General features: G+C 41.3%; 1 protein-coding gene across 1 annotated transcript in view; it reads left to right on the top strand.

The window, feature by feature from the left end:
- The window catches only part of SLC26A7 (solute carrier family 26 member 7), a 75,731-nt gene extending 59,308 nt beyond the window's left edge, over positions 1–16,423 (top strand). Inside the window, exons 14-18 of the mRNA XM_035125263.2 lie at positions 29–77; positions 4,226–4,329; positions 7,515–7,569; positions 7,667–7,770; positions 11,363–16,423. Coding sequence (XP_034981154.1) covers positions 29–77; positions 4,226–4,329; positions 7,515–7,569; positions 7,667–7,770; positions 11,363–11,398 — 348 coding nt within the window. The 3' untranslated portion in view covers positions 11,399–16,423. The remainder of the gene's footprint in view (positions 1–28; positions 78–4,225; positions 4,330–7,514; positions 7,570–7,666; positions 7,771–11,362) is intronic.
- The last annotated feature ends 349 nt before the right edge of the window (positions 16,424–16,772 follow it).

Genomic DNA, 16,772 nt, shown 5'->3' with positions numbered 1-16,772 from the left:
CATTGCTTCCTTTTTCTTTTTCTTACAGTATGAACAGAACACATTGCTCAGCCCATTATCCAATGGAAATTGCCATGGTGAGTTTATCATTTAAGACATAAACATTCGACGGGCCTTCAAATTACCCCCATCATATTCTAGGACCCATGTCAGCTGTTAAAATTTGATCAGGAATCGAACTTATCTCACTGGCCCACATACCTTCCCTTTGACATGGCAGGAGGTGAAGGGTCTGAAGGCTGCGAATGTATTGGAATGAGTGTGTTGATTTAACTAGGAGTTCAAAATGTGTTGTAAAATAAACATGTGGGACAGTTACCAAACATAGGTGATATAGATTTCCAGGTTTGCACCACTTTGGAGATCAGTGGAATACCATAAAATTATATGATTGGGTCATATTTCTTCCCCCCTGGTTCTTTATTGCTTTAGAATCTAAAGTTCAAATGCACTACACAAGCTCCAAATTGTGGTGTTGTGCCTTCATTGAGAACTTTGCTCTCAATCTTCCACAGCATGATGTGATGTCACTTAGAATCACCTAGAGGCAGGCAGGCATGACATGAGTTCTGTAGGATGTACACAAATGGCTGCCAGCGAGGAGGTGAAAGGGAAGAGCTTTCCTGATGCCTGACTGGCCAAAAGGTTGTTAACGGGGTCGAAGATGACTTTCCTGAAGCTCAAGAACCAGCTCATTTAGATCCCTTCTATGCCATATATTCAAAGTATCTAGCCACTTTTAACAATCATGGTCCCCCTGCCCCGCCCCCTGAATCCTGGGAAGCAAAGTTTGTTAAAGGCACTGAGAGTTCTTAGGAGACCCCCCCCCCTTTCTCCTAACAGAGCCCCTGTTCCCAAAGTTCCTTGGGAGGAGGAACAGATTGTTAAACCACTCTGGGAACTGCAGCTCTGTGAGGGGAATCACAGAACTGTAGAGTTGAAGGGATCCTAGGGTCAACTAGTCCAACCCTCTGCAATGCAGGAATCAGAGTCCTGGTCTTCCAACTGCCACCCCTCTTCACCTCAGGACAAGAGACTCAGGAGAGCATGCTATGTTGCCCCCCCCCATCTTCTAACAACCCTCAGGACCCTATAGCAAACTATAGTTCCCAGAATTCTTTGGGGGAAACCAGGACTGTTTAAATTGGTATACTGCTTTAAATGTATAGTGCAAATGGAACCTTAGCTTGGCAGAGCAGGCTGTCTCTTACTAGGCCTGGAAGAATCTGTCTGTTTCAGTTTCTCATTTTTATAGTCTTATGTTCTCATCTCCACTAGGCTTCACTTAAATTAATCAGTATTTTGTTTATTTTATAAAATGTGTGTATACCACTTGATTGTAAAAACAAAGCAAAACTTAAAGTGGTTTCCAAAAAACTCTCATTTTACTGCTCATTCCTCCCAATTTACATTTTATATGCATTTTTACCTGACAAACACATTTTTTCAACCACTTTCTCCTACAGTACAGTGATACCTTGGTTTATAACCATAATCCATTCCGGAGGTCCGGTTGTAAACCAAAACAGGTTGTAACCCAAAGTGCGCTTTGCCTCCAAAAAAAAGGGGGGGGGGTTGTAATCCAAAATGCTTGTAATCCAAAACGGTTGCAAACCAAGGTACCACTGTACTGCATTTTGAATGTTATTTTCTCTAATATATGCATTTTATATACACATTTCTGAACACACTTTTTTGGTTGGAGAACTGAATTTTAAAAGTTGAAGAAGTAGCCGCATTTGAGCTTGCGTATTGTTTGGGGAAAGTGCAAATTAAGTAGGTTTCATTAAAATGCAAACTCAACAAATTCTTCCCCATCTCTTGTTCCATGTCCTGACTTTCTCATTTAATTGGGATGCTAAGGCGGGGGACAGGAGGCTTTTTAAATACAAAAGAATCCTTTAACTCACTCCCCATTGAATTCCATGTCCAAAGATTGTGTTTTGGGACAAAGTAAGATAAAAACATTGTGAACTTTATATGTTATAAAAACCTATAAATATGATATTTTTCTGTCTATAAGAAAATGGGGGGGGGGAGATACTATCCATGTACAAGATGAGCCCAGATTTTGAACATTATTTTAGAGTAAAAAAACATAGTCTTATACATGGAAAAGTACCGTATATTATGGGGCAATGTGACCACCTGGCGGCGTTGAAATGCCAGCAATGTTCCCCCCCCCCCCCCTATTCAGGTAAATCAGTAACTACAAGGTAAAACAAATACTGGAGAATTTTCCAAGCTTTTGATGTATTCTCCCATAATTCCTGATCTTTCATTATCTCTCTGGGGCAAAGATTTTCTTTTACTCTTTGACATTTTTGTATGGGCTGTGGAGAGGATTGCATTAAAGGCCTAGCAGCTCTCTTGAGTCTATTTTTAGTTACTGGCTGGCTGGAGTTTACTTTCTTTGAAAATAATTTCTCTTTTGCTCTATTTGGAAAACATTATGCATATACAATTAAATAATCCAATAAACCTCAAGGACTGCAAACAACAAAAAAGCACCGAATCTTTGGCTATTCATTGAGAGGATTTAGTGCCAATGTAAATCCATACATTGTCAGCACCTAAGTCCCTTGAAGAATTTCTGAGCCCTTTATATTCTTTGTCAAAACTATTTAGTTTAAACCGTTTCATTTTGTATCTCCATCCTTTGTAGTTTATAACTTAGAAGGTTAGTTCCCTTCCAATATTTAACAAAAGAAAGCAAATGATACTTGCGTCCCGTAGGTCAGATCCTCGTAATGGGTTGGAAAGCAAATACTGTGGTTTGTATTTCGGGCAGTGCAAAGTAACTATCCTATCAGGGTAAGGATTTCGACCCACCACCATGCACCCCCTAAATCTTTTCTGGGGTTTTCCCCAACCATCTGGAGTAGAATTGAGGAGGGGGCAGACTTTGTGCTGCAGGAAGAGAGAGGGGAGAAGTTCTGCCTTGCAAGTGGAAATCCTTGCGCTCATGGGATGGTTATTTAGCACTGCCTGTGAATCTGCTTCTTTGAGGTTGCTATGGAACATTTCTTAGAAGTGGTAACTTCAGCATATGTTTTTAGAAAGCTCACATTATTATGAGAAGCATCAAGTGTTTAAAGATACTTAGTGGCTAACCACCTGCTACCTGAACCGAGCAGCTACCTAGTGAAGTGGATGCTTTATGGATGCTTTAGCCGAGATTCCTGCATTGCAGGGGGTTGGACTAGATGACCCTTGGATCCCTTCCAGCTCTAAGATTCTATGGTTTTAAGTTTGCCTATTGGAAAGCATCTATGAAGCTGTTCCCTTTACAGTCCTAGAAGAGGCAGTTTCCCTCAAACTTGCCATTAGTTCCCCTAATAGAAAATTTGGGTGGTAAGTGCCAACAGAAATTGAATCAAAATCCAGGAGGTCCTCCTGAGCAAAACATGTGAGGAATTTTGAAGGAAGCTAAAGAACTTCACTAAAAGTGGAATTGTTTTTTATTTTGAGGAACTAGCAAGGCTTTTCCGTAAAGCTCTTTGGGAAATCTGATAAAGAATGGAAACCATAAAATAAACTGTTAAACCACCACAGGGCTTCATTTCTGGTCATCTCAGCTTCTCTCCAGTCATGCCTAGGAACATAGGAATCTGTCACATCCCAAATCAGACCAATAGTGCATCTAGCTCATTCATGTCAACATGGACTGGCAGTAGCTCCCCAGAACTTCAGGCAGGAGCCTCTTCAAGTCTTACCTGGAGATGCTAGGGATTGAATCTGGGGCCTTCAGCATACAGAGCATGTGAGGGAGTTGGGTATGGTTAGCCTGGAGAAGAGAAGGCTGAAAAGTGATATGATAACCGTCTTCAGCTGTCCAAAGGGTTGTCATGTGGAAGATGGAGCAAGCTTGTTTTCTGGTACTACTCCAGAGGTTAGGACCCAAACCAATGGGTTCCATTGACAAGAAAGGAGATTCTGACCTGACAAACATTCGGAAGAACATTCTGACAGTAAGAGCTCTTCAATAGTGGAATGGACTATCTTGGAAGTTGGTGGAGATTTTTAAGCAGAGCTTGGATAGCCATCTACCAGGGGTTCTTTAGTTGTGATTCCTGCATTGCAGGGGGTTGGACGAGATAACCTCTGGGCTTCTGAACTCTACGATTCCATATAGAAATCCCCACTTATTTCCGATTGATACCGCATCTGTCTATAGCCCACAGATAAAATAAATAAATAACAGACCTTTTAACTAACCATATAGGTGAATCATCATTACAGCAATGGCCCAGCGAAAGGCATTCCCTAATACTTGACTGCAGTGGCCTGACTTTCTTTGACTACACTGGCATCTCTGTGCTTACTCAGGTATTTATGATTCACCACATTCATTTTATTGTATCCACACTATTCCATACTGTCACTGTATTTTGCCTTGGTCAGACCCCACCTAGAGTACTGTGCCCAATCCTTAAGAAGGATATTGACAAGATGGATTATGTGCAGAGGAGGGAGACCAAGCAGCTTTATGAGGAACGATTGAGGAAGTTGGGTGTGTTTAGCCTGAAAAAGATGAGACAAAGGTGATATGATAGCCATCTTTAAATATTTGAAGGGCTGTCACATGGAAGATGGAGCAAGGCATTTTTCTGCTGCTCCAGAGGGTAGGACCCAAACCAATGCATTCAAATTATAAGAAAGGGATTCCAAGAAAACATTAGGAAGAGCTGTGTGACTCAGGAACAGACTACCTTGGAAGGTGGTGAACTCTCCTTCATCAGAATTTTTTGAACAGAGGTTGGGTGGCCATCTGTCAGCTGTGATTCCTGCATTGTAGGAGGCTGGGCTGGATGACCCTTGGGGATCCCTCCAACTATATAGTTATATGATTCTATAGACCTACCTGTGTGTGTGTGCTCTGTGGGTGAATCTCCCACTCATTCTACTCCCAGTTACGTGTTCCAACAAGTATACTGCTGGCATAATCTAGGATAGCAGAAGGCCGCCTAAACATTTATATCACAACCGTCCAATGGTTGCAGAATGGGCACGAATCTTTGTGCTGATCCTTAAAAAAAAAATTCTTGAGACCAAATTTATACATCCATGCTTGTTGCTTGATGGCTGCAACATCAAGTGATGACTTGCCTGTGGGTTATAAGCCCTCAGAGGTCAATCACCATCTAATTCCCCTCCTTTGTCGCTTCAAACACAATACTTCCCAATGGAGTGGTGTAATCTTCATACTGTAAGTCATCTTGTGAAATCAACTGACCTACACATACGTGGGAATCAGATCCCGGCTTGGAAACTATTTGCCTCCTGTATCTTTTTCTATAGGGTCCTATGTTCACTTTCTAGCTGTCCCTTTTTTCTAGGAAGTTTCCTCTCAGACATTCTCCCCCCCCCCCTCTTTTGACCAAGTGCAGATTGCTTCTTTTTTTCACCTTTTCCCGGAAACTGCCCCTCCTTCCCCATAGAGATGACCTATCCAAAGCCTTTGGCTGTCCTTCTCTGTTAATTCTAGTTACAGGTAGGTAGCCGTGTTGGTCTGAGTCGAAGCAAAATAAAATTTTTTTTCTTCAGTAGCACCTTAAAGACCAAGTTTATATTTTGGTATGAGCTTTCGTGTGCATGCATGGTATCTGAAGAAGTGTGCATGCACACGAAAGCTCATACCAAAATATAAACTTAGTTGGTCTTTAAGGTGCTACTGAAGGAAATTTTTTTATTTTGCTTCTCTGTTAACAATCGGATACTTTACGGAGTAGCAAAACAAGTGTTCAGAAGTCACGAGTCAAACATGCAAGTTTTATCACAAGAGAGAAAAGGGTCAGAGAACCAGAGCAGTCACAACATATGTGACTGGACATTGCTTTTGTGGACATTGCACTCATCAAACTTAATAGAAATCATTGACCAGGTAGGAATGGCAGGATTTGCCCTTGAGCTGGGGTGGGGAACCTTTTTGGCCCATTGGGAGAGATCTTTATCTCCCCCCACCCCAGCGGGCCAACTTGGACAGATGGGTGGCATCACCCACTTGCCAATCTCCTTTGAAGTATTATCCTACTGGAACTGTTCCATTTTTCTTTCACAATAGCCAGTGAGTGGGTGGAGGCAAGCTGGATTGGGAGGGGAGAGGGACTTTAGACATTTGCTCCTGTGTTCCCAATCCAGATATCCCCCTGTGCCTGCTATGTGCATGGAAAAAAGCTCCCTGTGCAAATAAGATGCAGGGTTTGACCTATCCAGATGGGAATCAAATGGGGCAAAATATTTAAGCATCCCCTGACACCCCCAGTCCTGCTTAGGGGTGTGTGTTGGCTATTTGTGAAAGAAAAATACTGCATTCAAACCACACAAATAACATCACATGCCTTTAGTCCTAGATCAAATAGATCATTTCACATTGCTTTTTAAGATTAGTTAGAAGAAAGCAGATGCCATGTGCTTCTTTTGTATTACATGTGGGAGAGCTTCACAGAGGGGCAAAGACCAAAAGCTGCTACCTTGAGATCCAGTGGCACTAAAGGGTTTTGGAAACCTTAATCCCTAGCTGCTACACGCCAGTTGGAAAACATGCATTTGCTTTAGGAAAGAATGCAAACTTGGGCCACTGTACATTCAACGCTTAAAAGCCGTACTGATGATGTGACCAACATAGGTTTAATATTTGCATTATGTTTTAAGGAAGAACCGATGAAGCCACAGTGTTACTGATGGGACCCTTTATCCACGTGACATAGCAAAGTGCATGTGAGCTTGCCATGTGCTGCATGTGCCATGGACTAAGGGAAGAGGGCAGGGGGTGCATCAAATATATGCTCTGGTCTGTGCTCTCTTTGCATTTGCATCATTGGTCAAAATAAGCTCAGACCAGTTGCAGGGACGGCAGCAGGGACAGGCTCTTGCCATGCTTGTGGCCTTCCTGGAGGCAACTGGCCAGTCTTTGAGGGGATCATAATACTGGACTAGATGGAACTTAAGCAGAACCCTCCTGGATCACAGCAGTGTTTGTCCTTACAATGTGACATTGAGGCTTAACCATTCCATACCACAAAACCTTAATGGATTTTTAGCTTTTGGGGGGATGTTTATATTATGGAACAGTTCCCTCTGGTGGACACTTGCAATTCAGCATGTATATTTTTTGCTAAATATTATTTAGGCTGGGCACACATAATTCATTTAAAGCAACCCCCACCCCCCAAGAATCCTGGGAACTGAAGCTTGTTATGGGTACTGAGAACCATAGCTCTGTGAGGGATAAATCACAACCCCCAACTTTATTTGGAGGGGAATGTGCTTTAAACATGTTTTAAAGATATGGGGTGTATGCACCCTACCTGTTTCTTACTGAATGACATCTTTCCTGAGCTGAAAGTGGGCCTTGCTAATTTGTGTTAAATTCATTTATATGAAATAATGAAAGCAACAACAACCAGGTGTGAAAATCTAAAACAGAGAAGAGGGAGGGGGAGCATCGTTTCATCTGAATGTGATACTTCAGCATCTTGAGTAAGGTAGTTTAAATTTTTGGATTCTTTTAGATCTACACGGAATCTAAAAAAAGAAACATCGATGTTTTACTGGCAAATTGCAAAGGCAAGTATCAGTTTTTGGTGAGCATAAATTTTAAAAATTAACTTTCCCGGGTGTCGTTCCTCTCTTTTAAAGTGCACACATCCCTGTCTTACTACAGCTTCTTTGATAAAGGCACTGAAGCTCAGCGGAAAGCTGGAATCCGAGAATGCAGTCTTCTTTGAATCGGTGTCATCAGCTGTTGGTGCCATTCAGTTGAACAAGGTGAGTCTCACTGCATGAGAACAGAAGAAGATAAGAGAGCTATCATGATTTTCTACCTCACTCAAGTTCCCTCTGCAAAGTGGCCAATCAAATGTCTGTGGGAAATTCACAAACGGGGTGAGATGGTTATCCCTGTACCTTGTTCTTCATCTTCAGCATCCAGCAGTCAGGAGGTGTACTTTTTCTGCATTTCTGGCACTTGCTGTTCACTACCCCAGTGGATATTATTTCTCTATGCATCTTTATATCTTTTTTAAGCCAGTCACAGTAACCAGCAGCAATGACGTTCATAGGTGAATGATGGGCTATGTCATAAAGTATTTCCTTTTGTTTTTCTTACCTGCTAATTTCACTGGCTGACCTGAGATCTTATGCCTTGAAAGAGGTGAGTCATGCTTTTCCTATTTACTCTGTCCATGGCACTCTTAGTCTGATATAGGGTTATAAATGTGGTGCCCTCTATATGATTCTGGACAACAATTCCCATGATCTCTGACCATTGGCAATACTGACTGCGGCTGATGGGAGATATAGTTCACAAGCACCTGGAGGGTGCCACGTTGACTACTCCAACCCTCAGCCCTAATGACCTATGAGAAGGGACTTAGCTCAGTGGTAGAGCATCTGCTTTGAATGGGATCCCTGGTATCTCCAGATGGGTCTTGAAATGTCCCCTGCCTGAAATCCTGGAAAGCTGTTGTCACTCAGAGTGGACAATACTGAGCTACATGGGTCAGTGGTTTGATTTAGTATAAGGCAGCTTCCTATGTTCCGTTCTTCTTTTCTAAGCTAAACAGCCCCTTGACCTCCCCGTTTAACATATAGTAGCCATTTCATTTTAAAAATCAGCGCATGCACATGTGTGTGTGCAACAACAGGAACAGCAGGTAGTTGGAAGCAACAATATCCAGCAGCTATGAGGGTCGTCTACTGCAGTGTGATTGTCCATTCCTGTTTGCATTCATTCATGGCTGCCTACAGCTGCCTAAGTCCAGCCCCACCCTTGCAGCCTCTGTTAAGGCGATATTATACAACACAGCTCAGGGGTATTATTTGGATTGGAACCAAAGTGTTTCCACATTTCTGGTTTCAAAGGGTGCAGACTTGCTTATAGCGTAAACTCCTGCAAGACTCTCCACTGTAACTGTTATTAAACCAAATGTTCAGGCAGCCAGTGGAGTTTTGGCTTTCATTGTTTTATGCATGACTACAGCATTGGCCGGGGTCCAAGACAGAGTCCCCTCCAAGATGGATTAAAGTTAAAACTAGTCAATGAGTTGTTGTTTTCTGTTTCTTTGCCCTCCCCTCCCCTGTTACCATGAATAGGCACATTCTGCTAATTTAATTAGAAAAGTCTTCATCCTCCTTTTCCGCCAATATCGCTTTAGGCTGATTGACTTAAAACTAAGGAAAACTGGCCGTGTTTGTCGAGCAAAAGGCCGAACAGGAGAAAGGCAGTATTTTAGCTATTTGAAACTTACACTCTCTTTGATTTAGTTTTTACATATTTATGGGACAAGCAGGTTGTGTTGGGGTGTGTGTTATTTTTTTATTTTACAGCTATTGGAGTTAAAGTGTGCAAGTAGGTTCAACACACAGAGAGTTCCTCCTTCACCTAGGCTTCAGTAAACAAACAACTCGCAGCTTGGCCCAAAGTGTGGTGGGCAGGTTTGAAGGTGCCTTGGGCAAGATGCTCCCCTCAGTACCACCCTGATGGGCTCCCCCCATTCACAAACTTTCCAGGTTGCACCAAAGAGCAGGAATTATTGGATGGTCTCACACAGCCCTGGGCTGGGAACAAATGCTGGGGGAAATGGCTGTAGCTATCACCACCATCTTAATTTCTCTAGGTGGCCTTTGGACTTCTTTTCAGAGTGCTGTAAAAAAAAAAGCATTTTAAGCAAAAACAAATTAAGTCTAAGGAAGCCAGTGTCAGCAGTGGTGGACTCTCCGAGCCCATTGGCTCCTCCATGCAAGTGCTGACACTGGGCTTGGTTTCAGACCCACCTGTTTGCAGTGGCTTCCTCTCACTTGGCGGCCCCAGAGATCATGACTCATTGGGTGAAAAATGAATTTCCTGAAGCTTCCCTTAGGATCAAAGGAAAGATAAAACAGTGGAGCAGCAGGTTCTTTCTATCCTAGTGCTGGAACTACCCAACACGCCCTCAAGTCCTTGGGTTCAGCACTCCATCCAGATTAGCCCCCACAATCCAACTGCTGCATTATTGTCAGGGATTCCAGATCTCAAGCTAAGGTTTGAGACCTAGCCTAGTGAGCAGACATAGTGCTAGTACACAGAATCCTTGGGCAAATATAAACTCTGGCAAATGACAGCGTTAGTGCTCAGGTGGCCAGCCCAGGTACCCACCAGAAGTTGTTGGACTACAATTCCCATAATTCCTCACAACTGGCTGTGCTGGCAGGGGGCTGATGGGAGGTGCAAATCCAACAGCATCTGGACTATGCCAGCCTACGTTTAATGTGTGCTAGTGTGTTTAACGTGGATTCCGTGAGACAAATGAGTTCTTCTCCACGAAGCTAAGAAGTCAGTAGCTCTCAACATAACACTCCCATGAAACGCCAGGTATGCATTACTAGCAGTGCTGGTCTCGTGAATTTTGGTGCCTGTGTTATACTATGATAACCTTCTTAGAACAGCAGGATATGTGCTGCTCACATGTGCCAAAGTGGATGCTTTATCTATATAGCTGACTCGTACATGTGTTGAATGCCACATATGTATTAACTTAAAATTATTTTCTCTGATGTGGGTTGATGTTGATTTTAGAGGGTTAATTGTGCAGAGATTGTTCCAATATGCTGCTTCAATTGCTATGGCTAGGTCTATTTCCCAATTTTGTTTAATAACCAAGTTAACAGTCCAATGGCTAGATCAGTGAGTATTTTATATAAAATTAATAGCATTTTTTTTGGATGTTCAGTATCAATCGTTCAAATGGTGTCATTGTTTTAATTTGCCTGAGATTTAGCTGTTGAATTTGAGACACAATGCATCACCTGATAGCCAATTCACCCAGCATCCCTCCATTCTTTCCATGATCTGCCCTGCTGTGAGAGAAGTGTCATTTTCATAAAAGTGAATCAAGCAGTACAAGCCTTTTCCTTTCCTTTCATACCAATCAGTTTTCTATCAGGTTTGTAAAAGGATGGGTGCAACGTGAAGGGAATTGGTAGTGATACAGGTGGTGTTAATTTATGCATCTAGGATTAATTCTGCTTTTGCAAATGGGTTTGTTATCATTTCTAAGATAGTTCGGTTATGAATCAAGAACGGGATGCCTGGTATTCTGTATTGCACAGGTTTCTCAAATTCCAGTTCTATCCAGATCTTCTCTTTTACATTACATATCATACTAATGACATTTTTTATATGGACCACATCATGGTATCTTTGCAAATGTGGTAGACTCATGTACCACTTCTGGGAATGTTGATACAATACAGTTACTCAGAACCTAGGCCCTGGGTCTATTTTCATTGTTAAATGCCTGGATTGTTAATGACTTACATGCTAATGTATTCTAGAAAACTGTAGCTGTAGGGTGAAATCTCCTTCTTCTTTCAATTTTAGAATTTCTGCAAGCTTAATGAACACACTGAGGTCTGAAGCTGGCCTGATATAGATATATTGAACCATTTACCTACAGAAGGAACTTTGCCAGTGTTTCGTCAGGTCTTCATACATGGGATTTTGATGGTGATAATTGTATGCCAAGACTATTTAACAAATCCAACATCAACAGTGTTTACTGTCAAAATGTTCCTGGAGGTATCTCTTTGAGTTACCAGCAATGACAGTTTTTTTAAAAAAAAAAATTAAATAAAAATAAAATTGTTATTTGATTCCTACATATTTTTGTATGCATTTAGATAAATAATAATAATTAGAATGCAATTTAGGACATTTCAGTAGTGTATATTGTTTTTAACTGTCCTATTGTAACTTAGTTGTATCATTTTGTGCACAAGAGAATACAACCTTACTGAATTTTGTACTGCATTCGGTGGTATCTAATCCCAAGGATGTACAGCTTGTTACATGGAAACACAAACTGTGATTCTTCTTAGATATGCAGGGCACCCATTAGAGCAATCCCACCGTGCCCCTTTCATATTCTATCAAAACCACCAAGGTCACTGGCTGTTTTGAGTGTTACTTATGTTCTGCGCTGCCTTATGTATCTTCTCATGAATTTTTTAAAAAATGTTTCCAGTTACGAACATAGCCCTTGCTTCCCCTTCTGTTGTGAAAAGGTTTAGCATTTGTTGTAAAATTCTCAGGTTTGACCTATGCTGACAGCTCCATTGAATTAAGTAGAATGGTGCTAATTTACAGTGATCAGGGGGATGGTCTTGTAACAGAGGCTTATTCTGTGTCACATTTTGCAGGGAAGGACATGTGCTCACATAGGTCTGTATCTGCATACAGAGAGGGCCAGTTTGCAGCTCTAGATCTAAGTGCTCAGACAAATTCTGCAAGCACAAGGGGGGGGCAGGTTTAGAATGTAACACACTAAACCATAGTGTAGTGCTACATGCATGAGCCTGGGGCTCATCCTCTCCCCCCTGCACATTCTCCTTCAATGTAGCTATAGCATCCACATGTATTTTAAGTTAACAGCAGTTTGTCACTTTGGGACAAGTTGTTTTTCATCCTGGCTTGTTTGGATAAAACGAAGCACAGTTCTGAGTTTAGACCAAGCAACAAACTCTTCTTAGCTTTAAACGGCTGCTCTCCTTCTCATGGCCATACTGAAGAAAGAGAAGGATGCAGGTTCGTGCATAGGATGCTAAATTATGTTTTCATATTACAACTAAACAATGATCGGGAAATTCTGCATAGATAAGTGGAAAGCAAAAGTGCCATTGTTTCAAATAGCTTTTGACTAGCAGTATTCTGCACAGTTTGTTGAAAGTGCTTCTAATCCAGTGCACAAAAGTCAGACAAATGTCATAGATATTTAAGTGGGGTTGCAATCTTTTTGCTTGCTAATTACAGATAATTCAAGCCACAACCAAGTTTGGGCAAAAAATGGAGGACATTAAGAATTGTTTCTCTCCCCCCCATAAAATTATAAATATCTAGTCACATAGTTTAATTGCTCCGGTTAATAAATGAGACAAATTTCTCCATCTGGCACATTGGATTCTAGTGATATGAGGACAATGTAGATGTAAATAACACTATATAGGAGACATATTGAAAGTGCAGGGTGTGCAAAATCTGACACCTTTCTCTTGGTGAATATTGCAGACTTTCAACATGTTGGCACTGCAAGTTTGGGATCCTTATCCTCAAAAGTGGGTGTGCAGTGTTTGCAGAGCTGATTTAAATCATTGCATTGTGTTGCATGCTTCTCATTATATGTAGTTGTACAACTGTGTTCTCTAAGTAGTGCAGATTGGAATAATTCTTGCATGTCACATTTCATAATTTCCTTAATTGTGCATCATCTGCATTCAAAAGCCATATAAATTAAGGCAGATCTGAACCGTTATTACACATTGCATGCACAATTGGCTTTTCATAAAACAGATGTGCAATGGACACTTGTCTGAAACAGCGAGTACACAATTTTTGCTTCAGGGGTTGATATTCATGGCATCTCTATCAAAGTGGTGAATTCATAATTCATGCAAAATTTATTGTTATTCTCTCTCCCCACCTCCCCAAAAGAAATGAGCAAGCTTTCTACACATTATGGACTTGGCTCTTAAAAAAATAAATAGAAGCAATCCATAACGATTATGAATGGCTGGCAATCCTTTATTAAAAGCACACGTTTCACAAACTTTTGTGGACTAGAAGGACATGTTAGGTTGATAATTTTGCAATGTGCAGTGTTACCATTTTCTGCTGCTAGCACTTATTGTGGTTATGATTTGCTTATTTGCAAAGAATGCAGGAGATCTGCGCTGTGACACGAGGGCTCCAAGCAATCACACTTAAATAATTGCCTCATGTTATGTTGGATTATGCTGGTTGTTTATGATGATGTCTGCAGAACATTGGGTTCACTTTCCAAATTGGCAGGTCTTTGAAGCAATAAGTTTGAAGGGGTCAATTATACATTTGTGCATTTAAAAAAAAGAAATATGGAGGAAAACTGTTGGGTCTCAATCTGCTACAAGCTTTCGTTGACTGTGGGGAAGAGGGTTTTAACTGGAGTAAAAGTGTGGTTAGGATAACTTGCTAAGGGGGGGGTAAGGCGGCAAGGGTGGCTAACTTGTGGCTGTGCAGATGTATCTGAATTACAACTCCCACCATCCCTTGCAACTGGCCATGCTGCAAGGGATGTCGGGGTGGGTGGACAAAGGTAGCCTCTCCAGGGCTTAGGCAAGAATCAAGCTATCTTCTCAGGCAATCTAGCAGCAGTCCTAAAAAATGGCTGACTTTAAAAGATGGGTGTGTGCACCCATGTTTGAGTGTGCTAAAAATTGGGTTTGCAGAATCTCTTCATTGTATGCCATCAGGGTTTGGGAGAAAAAAGTCAGCTGTTATGGAGCAAACTAATAATGCGATGAATGTTTCATAAAAAATTGGACACACACACACATACACAGCTTGTAAGAATCCACTTGGCCCAAAACTGCTTTTTTAATGCAGAGGTTGCCAACCCTGATGCCCTAAAGGACACCCTGGTGCCTTTTATAATAATAAAAAAGTCAGTCCCTAGTCCATCTAGAAAGAAAGTTATAAGGCAAAATGTGCAGGTAACTTCTAAGTGACTTCTGTGAAATTAAACTGAGTGTTGTGAGGAATGCTCCCTGTTGCTATTAGAAGGTGTGTGTGTGTGTGTGTGTGTGTGTGTGTGTGTGTGTGTGTGTAGAATCAATATTGAATGATCCCCATAGTTGGGACCAATAGGACATAGCTGAATTCCCATGATAAGCATACAGTTGTCAGGGGTGGTTGTCTTGTCTAATTTTGCTATGCCATGCTGCCCTATAGCAGTCATTTTGTGGCTGGCACTCCCAGCATACTCTCAAAATTCAAAATGTCTCCACTGGTCCAAAAAAGGTTGGCAACCCTTCTTTTAATGCACCTTTGAAGCCAAAAGAACGCTGCAGCTGGCATGATTCTCTTTACCTTAAGCAGAATTTCCCAGAGGGTTCCCCGTTTTCTTTTAAGCGCAGTGTGCCAAAAGTTGGTGAACTCAGTGAAGCAATAGCTCAGGATTTTGGAGGTGTTTGGTGCTTCAGGCATTTTGTGGCTGGCTCTGCATAACACCCAAGGTGGTTGTATCCGATGTCAAAGAGGAAAACAACTACCAGACTTTTAGAAGACATCTGAAGGCAGCCCTGTTCAGGGAGGCTTTTAATGTTTAATAGATTACTGTGTTTTATTTTTCTGTTGGAAGTCGCCCAGAGTGGCTGGGGAAACCCAGCCAGATGGGCGGGGTATAAATATTATTATTATTATTATTATTACTATTATTATCCCACTAAGCTTAACTTAGGGCAGAGCTACTGGAATGAATGGACCTATATTAGCCATGTTCATTCATTTCAACAGGCCTGCTCTGAGTAGGACTAGCACGAGATACACCCCAGAGCAAGGCCAGCAAAGTTTGGTTTTTTTTGGGCATAGGAACATAAGGAGTTGCCTTATTCAGAGTCAGACCATTTGATCCCTCCTAGATCAGTATTATCAACATCAACCTTCCATGGCACCCCAAATCAGCTTCCCAAGTATAGACCTGGCCCTCCAGGCTTCTGTGTCAATTGACTGGGATTACTGTGAACACCTCGTGCATTTGGATGTGCCAAAATAAGGACCTGGTGGTGCCCTGAGTTCCAAAACCTCTTGAAATGCGACAAAAACAAGCTGGGAACCCCACAAGTTTACCAAATCAGCTCTGGGAGAGAAAAGCAGACTGACATACATTAATGGGGACTTCATTCATTAATGCCCAGGGTCCCATAAATTTTCTGAACAGCCCTGAAAATCAAGCCACACAGACTGTACAAACCTGCAGTGCTACAACCTCTGTTTTTATGAGCTCTTGTACGTGTGTGTGCGCGTGCGCACACACAGAGAGAACATCAATAAAGTATTTAAAAAGAAACTTAGTGAAAATGATAACTTAGACATAAATGCATAATAAGGGAGACTTGTTAGGATCATTGCTATGCAAATTAAATGTCCCTAATGTTCATCCTGTGCTTTCCCTTTTAAAGGTTATTTCCCCCTAAATCCCTATATTAAGTGCCACAAAGTCTGGCTTTAGCTACCTTGTTATAATTTATTGAACGCTGGGACAGAGCTGGATGGCATAAATCTACCGTGTAAGATACCTTCCTTGTCTAATGAAAACCTTAATGTGCCAAAAAGCATTTGTTAAGATTGTTTGACATTTGCTGGCTAGCAAAATAATACTAACGAGTTGTTTAGAAAAGAATGCACTTCCTGGGAGGGGTACTTCCTTCTGTCTGCCAAAAGAATAATAATAATAAAATGTTTCTCATAAATAAGTGTGTTTCCAGACTGGATGTGAAATGGTGCTTTCATCCTTCTGATGGATTTTAGCAAGGATAGTACAATCTGCTCATTTCTGTATGTTTAACAATGCATTTCTCTTTTGTTTGTTTTCCCCTGTTTGTTATTCGCATATGTAACAATAAATTTATATGGAAATAAACTGGCATGTAGATAATTTCAATGTTGGAGGAGGAATGGGTTGTTCTCTCTTTCACTGCACTGTGCTAAAAATTTTAATGTCCTGTGCTAAACAGTCCCCACTTTTTCAATCTTAGTTTTCAACCATTTAGTGATGATACAATATAAAAGCACTGGATTGCATCCAGAGACTAGGATGTCATATCTTGTATAAACATTTTTTTCTACTACTTTGTCACCCACTCCACAAAAAGGAATGTTGACTCTCAGCATGATTTTTAAGTATATACTTCACATGGGTTGATGTAGGCCTGGTTTGCGTATACTGTAATACTAGACCATGGTTTACTGAACTATGACT

The sequence above is a fragment of the Zootoca vivipara genome, chromosome 8, assembly GCF_963506605.1.
Source record: "Zootoca vivipara chromosome 8, rZooViv1.1, whole genome shotgun sequence".
In the NCBI taxonomy this organism is placed as follows: domain Eukaryota; kingdom Metazoa; phylum Chordata; class Lepidosauria; order Squamata; family Lacertidae; genus Zootoca; species Zootoca vivipara.
Note: the sequence above shows the minus strand (reverse complement) of the source record. Positions and strands in the feature narration are given on the sequence as shown.